At 40.1% G+C, this 15,175-nt stretch overlaps 1 protein-coding gene across 2 annotated transcripts in view; it reads left to right on the top strand.

Moving 5' to 3' along the window:
• Positions 1–2,812: 2,812 nt before the first annotated feature.
• The window catches only part of lrig1 (leucine-rich repeats and immunoglobulin-like domains 1), an 88,150-nt gene continuing 75,787 nt past the window's right edge, over positions 2,813–15,175 (top strand). For both annotated transcript variants that reach the window (XM_063067946.1, XM_063067947.1), the window contains exon 1: positions 2,813–3,320. In XM_063067946.1, the coding sequence (XP_062924016.1) occupies positions 3,085–3,320 (236 nt within the window). In that variant the 5' untranslated portion in view covers positions 2,813–3,084. The remainder of the gene's footprint in view (positions 3,321–15,175) is intronic.

Consider the following 15,175-nt stretch of genomic DNA (forward strand, 5'->3'; position numbering starts at 1 on the left):
AAAAAAGCACAATTCTCATGAGTAGTGATTAGCAGTAAAATAGGGAGGACTTAATCATTTACACATTTAAAACCGAATTCTTGTTAACTATTAACTGCTTAATGAATATTAACAGACAACAATCTTACGGAGAAATAATCCTCGTTATCTCTGGCCGTTGGCTACTCAAAATAGAGAAGAAGCAGCTGATTTGGCATTGAAAACATAGGGTCCATGCATGAGGAGCATATAGCAATCCAATGTACCCACCCACCCATCATATAAGGCACCTCTTGTCTCAGATTCTGTAGTTCCCAAATTAGATTCATTAGCCATCTTTGAAACCCTATCACCGGTGAGGAATATTGATTATGCTGAGAGAAAAGCAGAAGATGAAGAGGAAGCACAACAACAAATAGTATTATATTTGACAGGGTGAATTTGAAGAAAGATAACAGAAAGGTTTCAGGAATGTATTCCATATTACTCCCGAATTATACCAATGCTAAAAGGAACATCAATGAAGTTTGGTATCAAACATGATTTGAAAAGTACACAGGGCCCTATCGAATGCAAATTTATCTAATTCTAATGATAAGAAACATAAAACAAATTTAAATGTTTTAAAAATATCTGCGCTTGGGAATATATTCAGACCAGGGTATGGCTCCCTTAAAAACAGCATAGTTAACACTTCAGCAGGTTTGATGACAAGCAATGCAGGCAGGATTCTGCCTTTGTGGCTGTCAAGTTGCAGCATTCGTCCTGGACCTGTGTTATTGCAATATATTTGCTCTACAATATGGTCATTGAGTGCTTTGCTACTAATATTAAGATAGTGAATTACAAAGGTGTACAGTGAAATGCATGGTTGGGATTTATCATATTCGCAAAGCTGAAGAGTATTGCTTTTAACGAAAAAATAGATGGTATAAACAGAAATAATTGCCAATATGGACAGCAAAACTTCACGTGTACCAAAAGATTATTACTTTGAAAGCTGTGCTAATGTGCAATGTATAGATTTTTAGAAAATTAAAAGGCATAGCAGAGAAGCAAGGTGAATTTCTTGCTGATCCACTAATTTATTAGAAAAGGTGAAAGTTCATGCAGTTTAAACGTATATGTTTTCACATTCCGATCTCGACTAAATACTGATTGTGTTTACGATATATATTTATTTGCTTCAAACAAATCAATTGTCTATATAGGCTAGTCCTTATGGACGATGCGGCACTGATTTTAAAATCTATACACCAAACTTTCTAAAAACTATCAATCTTCAACGCTATCTCATTTGAATATTTTTCCACGATACAAAAATAGATACAGCGATTCTTGTGAGAAAGTAATTTAATAATAATAACTTATTTATAGAGCACTTTTCATACAGACGATGTAGTTCAAAGTGCTTTACAATGGGATAAAATAAAAGATAAAAGTTAATTTTAAATCGACATGCATTTATTTCAGACCGACAAATATAACAATAATATTAATAGCACATAAAGGTTGCGACGTACCATTTAACGATAGACGCGACTGTTCTTTTGCTGTTTGTTTATAAAGTGCTATTTATCACCTCAGTACAGTACATCCCCAAAATCGTATTAGTCAAATGAATATTTTAGATGTAAATTAGACATCAGGGGAACAAAATGATACCTCTTAAATTAATTTCTAACATGAGTTAAATATTTCACTTTTCTATTGACCACAGTGTATTGTTTATCCTTCATTTTAATGTTTTAAGAATTTTAGACACCGTCTATCAAAATCAAACTGATTCCATTTTAAGTTTTCTGAGCATTATACCACAATGGGACAGTCGCAGGTTATCTCAACATTAGAAAATTAGGCTTTTATAACCCTAATAAAAGACTTTGTTCTTGAAGTAAAAACTAATTACTAAACTTTGCATAACGGGATATTGTCAGCATTTCCTTTATTTGAGTAATCTGTGCTCAGTTTACACACATTTGATTTTGTATTTCGTGCTTGCTCCGTTAGAGAAATATCGAAGAACGGCAGTCGGGTTAAAACTACCTCAAAATAATCTTACTGCATTGTTTATCTCTATCTTAGACTCGGGAAGTTTATCGGGTGCTCAAAATATCTAATATCTTACAACTGCGCTTATTTTGGCAAAACTATTTGGCAAGAAATAAACCCAATTTAGAACTAACTATTTTGCGTTGACGTAAATGTTATTTATTTCAAGAAATGTTGCTTCAGAACTTGTGTTATCTGCAACATTCGCGGATAAGAGCTTTAACACATAAACCTGAGCAATGATCTATGACAAAATGCTTTATTTCCGTAGTTTAGATAGCAAGTATTAGAATGAGAAAACATTTTCTTGATAATGTTACTTCTGCGCTGACTTTGAAACGCAGCAGTTGTCTTTTTTCATCTGGAACAGCACAGACAAAATAATTTTGTATCCATTTGATATTTTTAATCAAGTAAATTGCTTGCAACCTGGGAATATATATTAGGTTTGTTGGGTCGCATCGAACTAGAAGTAGACTTTAAAAAATGTAAAGGCATCGTATATAATGTCGCAATTGCAGTCTAAGATCGCGCTCTCTGCACGTCCACACCGGGCTCCCGCTGGGCATTGCCCTTTAAACGCGGTGACCGGGTTAGAGGAGGTGAGAGAAGTGTGGGACTTTTCACACTCGCCCATTGGGGGAAAACGATTCGAGCCCGCCCCTCCGGCCTTCTATTTGATTGATTAGGCGACTACTCAATAGAAAGGGAGGAGTGTGGTGATTGTTTGTTCACGTGATCGCAGAGACGGACCAATGGAAAAGGCGGGAGGGATGCCGAATGCCTCCAACGTGGGTCCGCGGCTGGAAAGCACGAGCCGTTTAATATTAACGAGGCAGCTTTCGGCTGCGATCGCCTCCTGTATCGGCTGCCGTGGGCCTCCTGAGATCTGTTTTCTCTTGGTTGTGTGAAACCGGGGTTGGAAGCTCGCCGCTGCAATCAACCGACCGATCGCCAGACGGACGAACTGGGCGACCGACCGGCAAGGAGTGGGGGTGTCGCTACTTTGGATCGCTTCTTTCCCCTCAAGCCACGGCCCGCCAGTACTTCAAGATGGCGGCGCTGGAGGTGCGGCGCTGCCTGGCGGCGCTGCTCTTGGTGCTGGCATATTCGTCTTCAACGCCGGTTTCATGTGCTGGACTGGGACGTGGAAGGGTCGGTTCCGTTACCCGGAGCCCCGCGGCCTTGCCCTGCCTTTCGGGCTGTACGTGCACCGGAGAGCTGTTGGACTGCAGTAAGCAGGCCTGGACTCGGATTCCTCATCAACTGCCTGCCTGGGTCGTCTACCTGTAAGTACCCTCCTGAGGGGTTTGATCGGTTTGTTGCAAGGAGTTGTCAGGGAGTGAACCAGGATTACGACCCACCAGTGTCACTTCGGCCACTCAAGGCAAATCAGCGTCCTGATTTTTATCACAGCTTAAGTCGCACCGATCCCGATCAAGTAAACTCAGAAGTTCAGAGTACTTTTTTAAAAATCAAAACACATACATGTCACCATATACAGCCCCGAGATTCATGTTCTTGTGGGCATACTCAATAAGTCCATTAACCATAATAGAATCAATGAAAAACCGCACCATCAGGGCGGCAACCAGTACAAAAGACAACAAACTATCCAACTTTTTACCCATTTAAAAATCCTATAGTGTGAAACTAAAATATGTATTGTAATCAGTTTTAAATGTGTATAGAAATCTCGGTATTATAATTTTTCAGCCGCTTTCGTGTTATGCACAGATCCATTTTGATGTATGTGGAAATGCGGAGAGGTGAATTTAACTTGTGGACGCGACATTGTGGTACTAGATGTGTGTTCTTTTCTCGAATTATTTACACATTAATGTGATAGACAAAACTTTAGCATTAGAATCCATGAATAAAGGTTTTCGAGAAAGGATCTATACACATGTCAGAAATGCCAAGTGTGAATTCCTGTACTCTCCCCAAGTATCTATTTAGCCTATCATTGAAAGGTTAAAACAACTGTTATCGCTCTATGACCACGATCTTCCTTCCAATTGATCGATTTATTTGTACTTTCACAAGTTTGGAGTATTCAGGCTAATCGTCGTGTGACAGAATGCGTGAGAGGTTTGGTTGGGGGGGGGTGTTAAGGTACTTTTTTATTCAGTACACAATGTGTCGTTTGAGACTAAAACAGGTGGCCGAGGCAAATCTAATTCTTAAGGGACAGGTCCGATTCTTAAGGCTATTTGTATAAAATGGTAATAAAATGATTGCAACCTTTAATATTAATAAAATAGAAATGCAGACCGCGTATTGCGCTCAGAACTTGGAGAAATTTTTCATGCCGTAAATAACTAGGTAGTCTTTGGTCGTTGTTGGCTGTCTTAGTTAAAGTTTGACTGTATTGAAGTATCTCCGCCTGCACTTTCTCATGAAGTGATCCTCTCGGGCTATAACGGGCTGAACTTTAGGATCGCTAATCCCATAATTTTGAGTAATTAAGTAGCTCGCTGTGTTTTTGTTTTTGTTTTTGTAGTTTTTCGAGATTGTTCCTTTAATGTCATTGGGGCGTAGTTCTCATTCACTCTCTTGTTGCCCAGAGATGCTGATTGGCAGCATGCCTGCTCTCCAGTTCGGTGTCCATATGGTCTGAATGTCCCTCGCTATGCTATTTTTTTGGATTTGGTTGAAAGTGCTGGAGAAATTAAATTAATGTCAGAGTTAAAATGGATGAAAGTAAATTTTTATTTATACCTTGAGATGTTTTTAATGCTTATTATTTATATATAAACAGATAGAGTCAATCGTTCTTGTGGAGCCCCGAGTGCTGTAACAAGTTAATTTCTTGAATTTCAGTTTACATTTGGTTGCACTGTATAGCTTAATGTACTTTGAAAATTCTATCTGTGTTATTGCCCATGTAATCAGCTTAGGACTTTTGGCATTTTTTTTGTAAGAATAGTCGAACAGAAAAGAGAACCTGAGGATTCTGGAAAACAGTAAGAAAAATAGAAAATGCTGTCAATTCTATATCATCTGGTACTTTTTTTTGGTTTTTAAACACAATATTTTCTATATTTTTAGTAAAATGCTCCTTGCTTCCTAACATTTATCCAAGATATTTTTTCATAAATATGTTTGTTCATTGATGTAACTGTGTTGAACTAACTAGGAAAATGGTGGCTCTTTAAAATTCTTGCTGATCTTAGATTGCATACTATTAGAATTGGTCTCTACTTTGCCAGGATGGGAATATAGCCAGGATTCCAACTCTTACCCTGCTGGAAATGTTTTTAGATATTGGATGACAAAAAGGTAGGTTGTACTTTCACAGTCACATCACCTTTTGGCATTGGTTGTTAAGTTATGCTCATGTATAGTTGATGCTTCATTAAACAATATTGTTACCACGGTCAGTGCCATCTGGAGAGATGGATTTGAAGTTAGTTGAGTAGCAAGATGTACAACTTTTAATACTTGGTGCCCAATTTTGGTTATAGAATGATCTTAGTATATAACTTTAAGTTGTCTAGTGCCATGTAAATTTTGACAGTTAAAACTGGATGGTTTATTTTATTCATTTGTAACTGCACAGCATTTTGAAAGTTGTGGTTTATTCAGAACAAAATATCTAAATATTAGGAATTTCTATGATTGTTTTTCTTTCACTAGCTTGTGTTTCGGATTCTTTTGATTGATACTGAATTAAGCTTATAGACTGAATAAAATCTAGATTAATGTTGAGTTGGATCAGGTTGTTGTAAATAAACTTGAGCTTGAATTGTATAAAAATATTCCATTGAACTGTTGTAGTTGTTTTATGTTATAATCTCATTTTATGCAAATTACTTCTAGGTTATATTTAGAGAATATAATCTGTTGTACTTTCCAACATTTTAAAACTTTTTTTTGCTATCTTAATGGTATGCTGAATATATACTTGTCTTTAAAGTTTCCCCCCATCTGAGCTGCCTTAATTCAGAGAGAATGTGGATCACGTTTATTTAAATATTTGCAATTTATATTGATTGATGCTGTATTGTAATATTTTACTTTAAAAGTAGGTAGTATTTTTCAGTCAACAAAACTTTACTGGTTTGAAATAATGAAGGAATTTTAAGAATTAAACAAAGATGTATTTTACTCCAGGACTGTGGGAAAATCATTTCTGCATACAGCTGACTGAGATTTTAAAAATAAGTGTGGAGTGGTCTGATTCTTGGTATTCATGGCATCACCAGTTAGGTATTGTCAAATTACAATCTGGATATAAAAGTTTAAGTTGCCAGATGTGCCATTGCAGACCCTAATTTTGCATTGCCAATGAAATTAACTATATTACCAAAAACATCAAAAATAGTTGTGGTAATTACCTTTAAAAGCTTTGAGACATTCAGTACTTTCAAGCTGCTCATAGTGATTTCTGAAAGAAATTTTTAACACATCTAAAAGAACTTTGTAAAATGTACGAACCAAGTCTGTTACAATTTTCTTGGTCATTTGAGATCGACCTGAAAATTGAATTGTGACATTTTGTTTCTCACTTGTCCTTGGTTCGTAAGGATATTGGTATGAGATTATTGTCAAATTTCTGATTATTGGCCCTGGACCATTTCTATCAGTTGGCACTTTCAGATTTCTATACATCTTAATTTTGTTTTAAGCATTTCTTTTTAAAGCAAGATATGTTTTTCAAGGCTAGTTCTCTATTGCAAGTTGTATTTATTTAGATGTTTTTGGATTGTTAATAGTCTCTCTGCCATTTGTACATCTATGCATCCTCAAGTTTTTCTAATTGAAGATGCCTCTTGTTCAAGATTAAAATATGATTTTTATTTGTATTTGCTGGAAAAATATTGTGTTTTCAGAAGTAGCAAAAGAATTGGTCTTCTAGTTTGAATTTGCATGTATTAAAATTTTGAAGTTGGGTAATTTCTTGATGTGCCTTTTTTTAATACAATTATTCACTTTTATCACTTGTCAGTGGTCACTTGAGCACAATGTAGCATAGGGTGCATAATGTCCACTGCTATTGCTAGATTAATATACAGCCAAAATTCATGAAATTTAAATACAAATCATTGGGAGTCATAACTATCACTTTTTTTCTTCATTGGGACATTTTGAATGATCACATTAATACTTGGTGCTTTAATAAAGGGGTTTCATAGAGTTAAATTGCTGGTTAAGTTTTTTGTTTTGTGATTCTATTACGGGTTTAAGGATTTAAATTATTGTTACCTTCTTATAGCTCATATTTTTGTAGTTAATATCAGGGATGTTCTGGTGTTTATGCACACTAATTCTGTTACTCAGGTGGCGCTGTGTGCCTTGAGGCTGTAAGTTTTGCATTGATTCCCTGAAGTATTTCTACCTAATGATCTGGCTCACTGAGTGAAAGTTGCACACCAGTCAGTCTCATTTTCCTGCCCTTCTATGTTTTGTAAAGTTTATAATGCTGGCTTTGAACATCAGTATTGGATTATTTTGCAGCATGATCTCAGCTTGTGCATTTCAGATCAACATAATGCATTTTATTTTGAAAGAGTATTCAGGTTGTTTGATCATTTTGGTAATAGAGTGGAGACGTTAGTGTGAACATGTTTCACTTTGATTAAATTGGCATTCCTTGGTTATATTCCACAATAGTGAAAGCTGTACAAAATTGAAATTCTCCTTTGTAGATAAGCTCAATTTTTGACTAATCGTGGCATGAATTTTATTTGCCAGATGTTAAAATGTGTTGATGCAAATTCATTACATTTCCATAAAGTTTATGCACCACTATGAAATATGTGAGATTCTTCTAATGGTGATTGTTGGTTTATTTTAAAATAACTTGAATTTGTCTAGTTCCCTGTGTGCACCAGATCAGAAACTAATAATTGTTTTGAAAGGGTGGACTATACAATGCTGGCCAGTTTTGATATGGTGTCTAGACAGAGGAAACCCTTTATTTTGTTATATGGGAAGGACTTGCATAGTGGATATGACAGCTCAAAAATGCTCATCCAGAGGCATTGTGGACCAATGGCAACAGCAGAAATGTACAGAATTGTAATCTGTAACCTCATGGCGCTGCATAGACTCCATTCTCCTATTACAATGATACCAGCATCTGCAGTCACACCTCTTTTTTTATTATTATTATTAGTTATGTGGAACAGTCTTTGTTGCAAATCTACTGTTACACCATTCCACAACACTTTCATGTTCAAGTTTAATTGTCATTCAACCACACATGAATATCCATGAATACAGCCAAATATTGTGTCTAGAGTGAGGGGTTTAGATGGGGTGGAGTTTGTTAGGTGTGTTCAGGAAGGTTTCTTGACACAATATGTAGATAAGCCCACAAGAGGAGAGGCTGTACTTGATCTGGTATTGGGAAATGAACCTGGTCAGGTGTCAGGTCTCTCAGTGGGAGAGCATTTTGGAGATGGTGAACACAATTCTATCTCCTTTATCAAAGCATAGGAGAGGGACAAGAACAGACAAGTTTAGAAAATGTTTAATTGGAGTAAGGGGAACTATGAGGCTATTAGGCAGGAACTTGGAAGCATAAATTGGAAACCGATGTTCTCAGGTAAACGTACAGAAGAAATGTGGCAAATGTTCAGGGAATATTTGCGTGGGGTTCTGAGTAGGTACGTTCCAATGAGACATGGAAAGGATGGCAGGGTACAAGATTCATGGTGTACAAAGGCTATTGTAAATCTAGTCAAGAAGAAAAGAGCTTACGAAAGGTTCAAAGAACTAGGTAATGATAGAGATCTAGAAGATTATAAGGCTAACAGGAAGGAGCCAGAATGGGCCATGAGAAGGCCTTGGCGGACAGGATTAAGGAAAACCCCAAGGCATTCTACAAGTACGTGAAGAGCAAGAGGATAAGACATCAGAGAATAGGACCAATCAAGTGTGACAGTGGAAAAGTGTGTATGGAACCGGAGGTTTGCTTCAGTATTCACTACGGAAAAGGATCTTGGTGATTGTAGGGATGACTTGGAGTGGAATGAAAAGCTTGAGCATGTAGATATTAAGAAAGAGGATGTGCTGAAGCTTTTGGAAAGCATCAAGTTGGATAAGTCACCGGGACTGGATGGGATGTACCCCAGGCTACTGTGGGATGCGAGGGAAGAGATTGCTGAGTCTCTGGCAATGACCTTTGCATCATCAATGAGGACGGGAGAGGTTCAGGAGGATTGGAGGGTTGCAGATGTTGTTCCCTTATTCAAGAAAGGGAGTAGGTTTAGCCCTGGAAATTATAGGCCAGTGAGTCTTACTTCAGTGGTTGGTAAGTTGATGAAGAAGATTCTGAGAGGCAGGATTTATGAACATTTGGAGAGGCATAATATGATTAGGAATAGTCAGCAGGGCTTTGTCAAAGGCAGGTGGTGCCTTGTGAGCCTGATTGAATTTTTTGAGGATGTGACTAAGCACATTGATGAAGGTGGAGCCGTAGATGTAGTGTATATGGATTTTCTCAAGGCATTTGATAACATACCCCATGCGAGGCTTATTGAGAAAGTAAGGAGGCATGGAATCCAAGGGGACATTGCTTTGTGGATGCAGAACTGGCTTGCCCACAGAAGGCAAAGAGTGGTTGTAGACGGGTCATATTCTGCATGGAGGCTGGTGACCAGTGGTGTACCTCTGGGACTGCTACTCTTTGTGATTTTTATAAAGTACCTGGATAAGTAAGTGGAGGGATGGGTTAGTAAATTTGCTGATGACACGAAGGTTGGGTGTGTTGTGGATGGTGTGGAGGGCTGTCAGAGGTTACAACGGGACATTGATAGGATGCAAAACTGGGCTGAGAAGTGGCAGATGGAGTTCAACCCAGGTAAATGTTAAGTGGTTCATTTTGGTAGGTCAAATTTGATGGCAGAATATAGTATTGATGGTAAGACTCTTGGCAGTGTGGAGGATCAGTGGGATCTTGTGGTCCGAGTCCATAGGACACTTAAAGCTGCTACGCAGGTTGACTCTGTGGTTAAGAAGGCATACGGTGCAGCTAAATAGGGCCCTGGTCAGACCCCACTTGGAGTACTGTGCTCATTTCTGGTTGGCTCACTATAGGAAGGATGTGGAAACCATAGAAAGGGTGCAGAGGAGATTTACAAGGATGTTGCCTGGATTGAGGAGCATGCCTTATGAGAATAGGTTGAGTGAACTCGACCTTTTCTCCTTGGAACGATGGTGGATGAGAGGTGACTTAATAGAGGTGTACAAATACTGAGAGGCATTGATCGTGTGGATAGTCAGAGGCTATTCCCCAGGGCTGAAATAGCTAGCATGAGAGGGCATAGTTTCAAGGTGCTTGGGAGTAGGTACAGAGGAGATGTCGGGGTAATTTTTTAGCGTAGAGACTGGTGAGTGCGTGGAATGGCTGCTGGCGGCTGTGGTGGAGGCGGAAGTGACAGGGTCTTTTAAGAGACTCCTGGATGGCTACATGGAGCTTAGAAAAATAGAGGGCTATAGGTAAAGTCTAGGTAGTTCTAAGGTAGGGACATGTTTGGCACAGTTTTGTGGGCCGAAGGGCCTGTATTGTGCTGTATGTTTTTCTATGTTTCTATAAAATGGTGTTACTCGGGGGCCAAGGTGCAAAACAATATCAGCAGTCACACACAGCACTACGTACATATAGTACACACAAGATAGCAAGCACGTTTGTGATACGGGTAAAATAGTCACACGTATATATAAAAAAATATATAGTTCGAGTCCCTGAGTCCATGAATGTTGATGCAGTTTTCAGTCAAACAAAACACAGCTTCTCTTTTACTGAGCGAACATTGGAGGGCAGCACCATCTCCCACCTTAGACAGTCTGGCACTCCAGTGGAATATACCAACTCTGCCTGTCACCTGGGTGGCTATAAACAGTCGAAACTGTGGCTTGAGGCCTAGTCCTTGTCAAGGCCACACTTTCTGTGCTACATCGAGGACTTTATTGGTGCTGTTTCGTGCATTCATTCAGAACTTATCAGATTTTTCACTTTTGTAATAAACCTCGACTCAAATTCAGTTGGACCATTTCTGACATCTGCGTTTCCCTCTTCTCCTCCCTCCTCCACCACCCCCATCTCAGGAGACACACACACTAAACCCACTTACTTCCACTGCTTCCTGGACTACATCTCCTCTCAACTAATCTCTTGTAAGAAGTCCATCCCTTGGTGTCTGTTATCACTGAATTCCAAGATGAGGCTTTCAGGTTCAGCACATGTGAAATGTCCTTCTCCTTTGGAAAATGTGACGACTTCTGCTGAGTCTCTGGCTAGGATCCTTATGTCCTTGTTGTCCACGGGAATGGTACTGGAGGATTGGAGGGAGGCGAATGTTGTCCCCCTGTTCAGAAAAGATAGTTGGGATAGTCTGGGTAATTATAGACCAGTGAGTCTTACGTCTGTGGTGGGAAAGCTGTTGGAAAAGATTCTTAGAGATGGGATCTATGGGCATTTAGAGAATCATGGTCTGATCAGGGACAGTCAGCATGGCTTTGTGAAGGGCAGATCTTGTCTAACAAGCCTGATAGAGTTCTTTGAGGAGGTAACCAGGCATATAGATGAAGGTAGTGCAGTGGATGTGATCTATATGGATTTTAGTAAGGTATTTGACAAGGTTCCACACGGTAGGCTTATTCAGCAAGTCAGAAGGCATGGGATCCAGGGAAGTTTGGCCAGGTGGAATCAGAATTGGCTTGCCTGCAGAAGGCAGAGGGTCGTGGTGGAAGGAGTACATTCAGATTGGAGGGTTGTGACTAGTGGTGTCCCACAAGGATTGGTTCTGGGACCTCTACTTTTCATGATTTTTTATTAACGACCTGGATGTGGGGGTAGAAGGGTGGGTTGGCAAGTTTGCAGACGACACAAAGGTTGGTGGTGTTGTAGATAGTGTAGAGGATTGTTGAAGATTGCAGAGAGACATTGATAGGATGCAGAAGTGGGCTGAGAAGTGGCAGATGGAGTTCAACCTGGAGAAGTGTGAGATGGTACACTTTGGAAGGACAAACTCCAAGACAGAGTACAAAGTAAATGGCAGGATACTTGGAAGTGTGGAGGAGCAAAGGGATCTGGGGTTACATGTCCACAGATCCCTGCAAGTTGCCTGACAGGTGGATAGGGTAGTTAAGAAAGCTTATGGGGTGTTAGCTTTCATAAGTTGAGGGATAGAGTTTAAGAGTCGTGATGTAATGCTGCAGCTCTATAAAACTCTGGTTAGGCCACACTTGGAGTACTGTGTCCAATTCTGGTCGCCTCACTATAGGAGGGATGTGGAAGCATTGGAAAGGGTACAGAGGAAATTTACCAGAACGCTGCCTGGTTTAGAGAGTATGGATTATGATCAGAGATTAAGGGAGCTAGGGCTTTACTCTTTGGAGAGAAGGAGGATGAGAGGAGACCTGATAGAGGTGTACAAGATAATAAGAGGAATAGATAGAGTGGATAGCCAGCGCCTCTTCCCCAGGGCACCACTGCTCAATACAAGAGGACATGGCTTTAAGGTAAGGGGTGGGAAGTTCAAGGGGGATATTAGAGGAAGGTTTTTTACTCAGAGAGTGGTTGGTGCGTGGAATGTACTGCCTGAGTCAGTGGTGGAGGCAGATACACTAGTGAAGCTTAAGAGACTACTAGACAGGTATATGGAGGAATTTAAGGTGGGGGGAGTTATAATGGAGGCAGGGTTTGAGGGTTGGCACAACGTTGTGGGCCGAAGGGCCTGTACTGTGTTGTACTATTCTATGTTCTGTAGTATGATTAATGGAACCTTCACTTACATTTCCATTTGTCAAACTAATGTTTTTGTGTTTCCACCCCCCCCCCCCCCCGTCACCAAACAGCTCAAATATATTTCCTCTTGGTCTTCATTTTTCACCTTACCAACCTTCACATCCAATGCTTCCTCATTCATTTCTCTGTTACTACTCTACATTGGTGAGACCAAATGAAGATTGGGCAACAGTTTTGCAGAACACCTGCAGTTGCTATCCTGACCTCTCAGTTGCATGCCATTTGAAATCCCCCTCCCCTGTTTTTCCCCCACACTAACCTATCAGTCCTTGGCCTTCATTACTGCCATAATAAGGCCAAATGCAAACCAGAAGAACATCACCTTATGATCCATCTGGGTAGCTTGATCATTTGAATTTTCCAATTTCAGGTAACCCACATTCCTTTCTTTTTCCTTCAGTTCTTTTCTTTGCTACTTGGTTTCATCTGTCTATCACCCACACACCTTGTGATTTCTTCTTATCATCTTTCTTCCTTAACAGATTCCAGCATCTGCAGCCTCTCATTTCCAATATCATCTTCCAGCGGTTGCTTCCATTGTCCTCTTCTCCAATCTGGATCGACCTGCCCTCCTTTCTTTTCATTTCTCTACCTTATCTGTCTATACCAATTACCCATCTGCCAATGTCTCTAATTCTGCTCTTCTTCCTCCACTACCTGGTTCTATCTGCCCATCATCTCCCTCCTCACCTGATTCTACCTATTGTCTGCCAGCTCCAGCCTCGCCCTTCCCTTTGACTTGATACTGGCTATCTCCCCTCTACACCCTCAGTTCTTGTGCAGGGTTTTGACGTTGACAATTCCTGCCAATAGCCCCACAGATGCTGCTTGATCTCCAGCAATTTGTTTGTTTTTTTTTACTCTGCATCATCTGCAATCCCTCTGTCTCCAGTATATTTTGCTATTCTTTGTATGTGCCATGCATGTCATTCTGCACTCCAGATCTTAGCCCAGTTCATGCTGAGTTCCTGAGTTTCCTCCTTTACTTCCATTGATTCTAGTTTTGAATTCCTTACAAATTTAACCAATTTTTTTGAGACAAGTCAAATTGAAATGTTCCTCATTATTTTCAGTGGCATCTTGCTGCTGTTATGCATGTTTTTGAAAACTGTAAATCCTTGTAACTCTTGTCTATTCCTCAGTGATTCACTAATCTTTAAAAAGTTAGTTGAGTGAGTGAGGCCTCCATCAGTCATGGTTGACCATGGATATTGTGTCCTAGCTGACTAGATATGGAAGCCTGAGCAGTACAATATGAAGAGCAAGCTGTTAACCCATGTAGCAAGCTCCCCCTCTCCATACATCTGATGAACTCAAGGGTACGGCAAAGACTGATACAGTTTAGAACCAGCAGCATCGTAGGAGTTGCCAGTCAGCGTTGAACTCAATGTAGGACTGGCTTACGGACACCAGCTCTGGATTTTCCCTAAGGGTTTACTTCCAAAGCCTTTCCCATGAGTGGGTATAGCAGTAAGGCAGTGGAGGTGTGAGATCAGAGTTTACCTTCTCCTGGATGAAGGTTGAACAAGTTAGGTCTTTATTCTTTGGCGTAGAAGGTTGAGGGGGGACTTGATAGAGGTACTTAAAATCATGAGGGGGATAGATAGAGTTGACATGGATAGGCTTTTTCCATTGAGAGTAGGGGAGATTCAAACAAGAGGACATGAGTTGAGAGTTAGGAGGCAAAAGTTTAGGGGTAACACGAGGGGGGACTTCTTTACTCAGAGTGGTGGCTGTGTGGAATGAGCTTCCAGTAGAAGTGGTAGAGGCTGGTTCGATATTGTCATTTAAAGAAAGATTGGATAGGTATATGGACAGGAAAGGAATGGAGGGTTATGGGCTGAGTGCAGGTCAGTGGGACTGGGTGAGAGTAAGTGTTCGGCACGGACTAGAAGGGCTGAGATGGCTTGTTTCCGTGCTGTAATTGTTATATGGTTATATGGATAAGCTGCCAACCATGGCTGATGATCCCTATCTGCCTGAAGCAACTGGTTTTAAGGTGCCAGTAACCCGCCTGTGCCCCTTCTCCTGTCAGTAGAAATGGTTCTGCCGGGCTTAGTGGCTAAGCTACTGGTGAAGGCCAGGAGGTGGACTTGGTTGTCAGAGGCTATTTGAGGCGTATGCCATTGGGAGTACTTAATAAGTAGTGGGAGCTTGTCCCCATTATCTCCGACTATAACAATCTTAAGGAACCAAAAAGATATTATGACACAGTAAAAAGCCATTCAGTCCATTGAGTCTATGGTAGGAATTGTTATGTGCTGTTGTTTACTTGAGACCTGAGCCCTTCCCCAAAAGTTGATCCTGGAATTATCTCTTATCAGATACCAACTGCTATTTATCTGTAAACATGCTATTTGTATTCTCTTGTAATGTGATATTGTG

The sequence above is a fragment of the Mobula hypostoma genome, chromosome 15 (assembly GCF_963921235.1).
Source record: "Mobula hypostoma chromosome 15, sMobHyp1.1, whole genome shotgun sequence".
Taxonomy (NCBI): Eukaryota; Metazoa; Chordata; class Chondrichthyes; order Myliobatiformes; family Myliobatidae; genus Mobula; species Mobula hypostoma.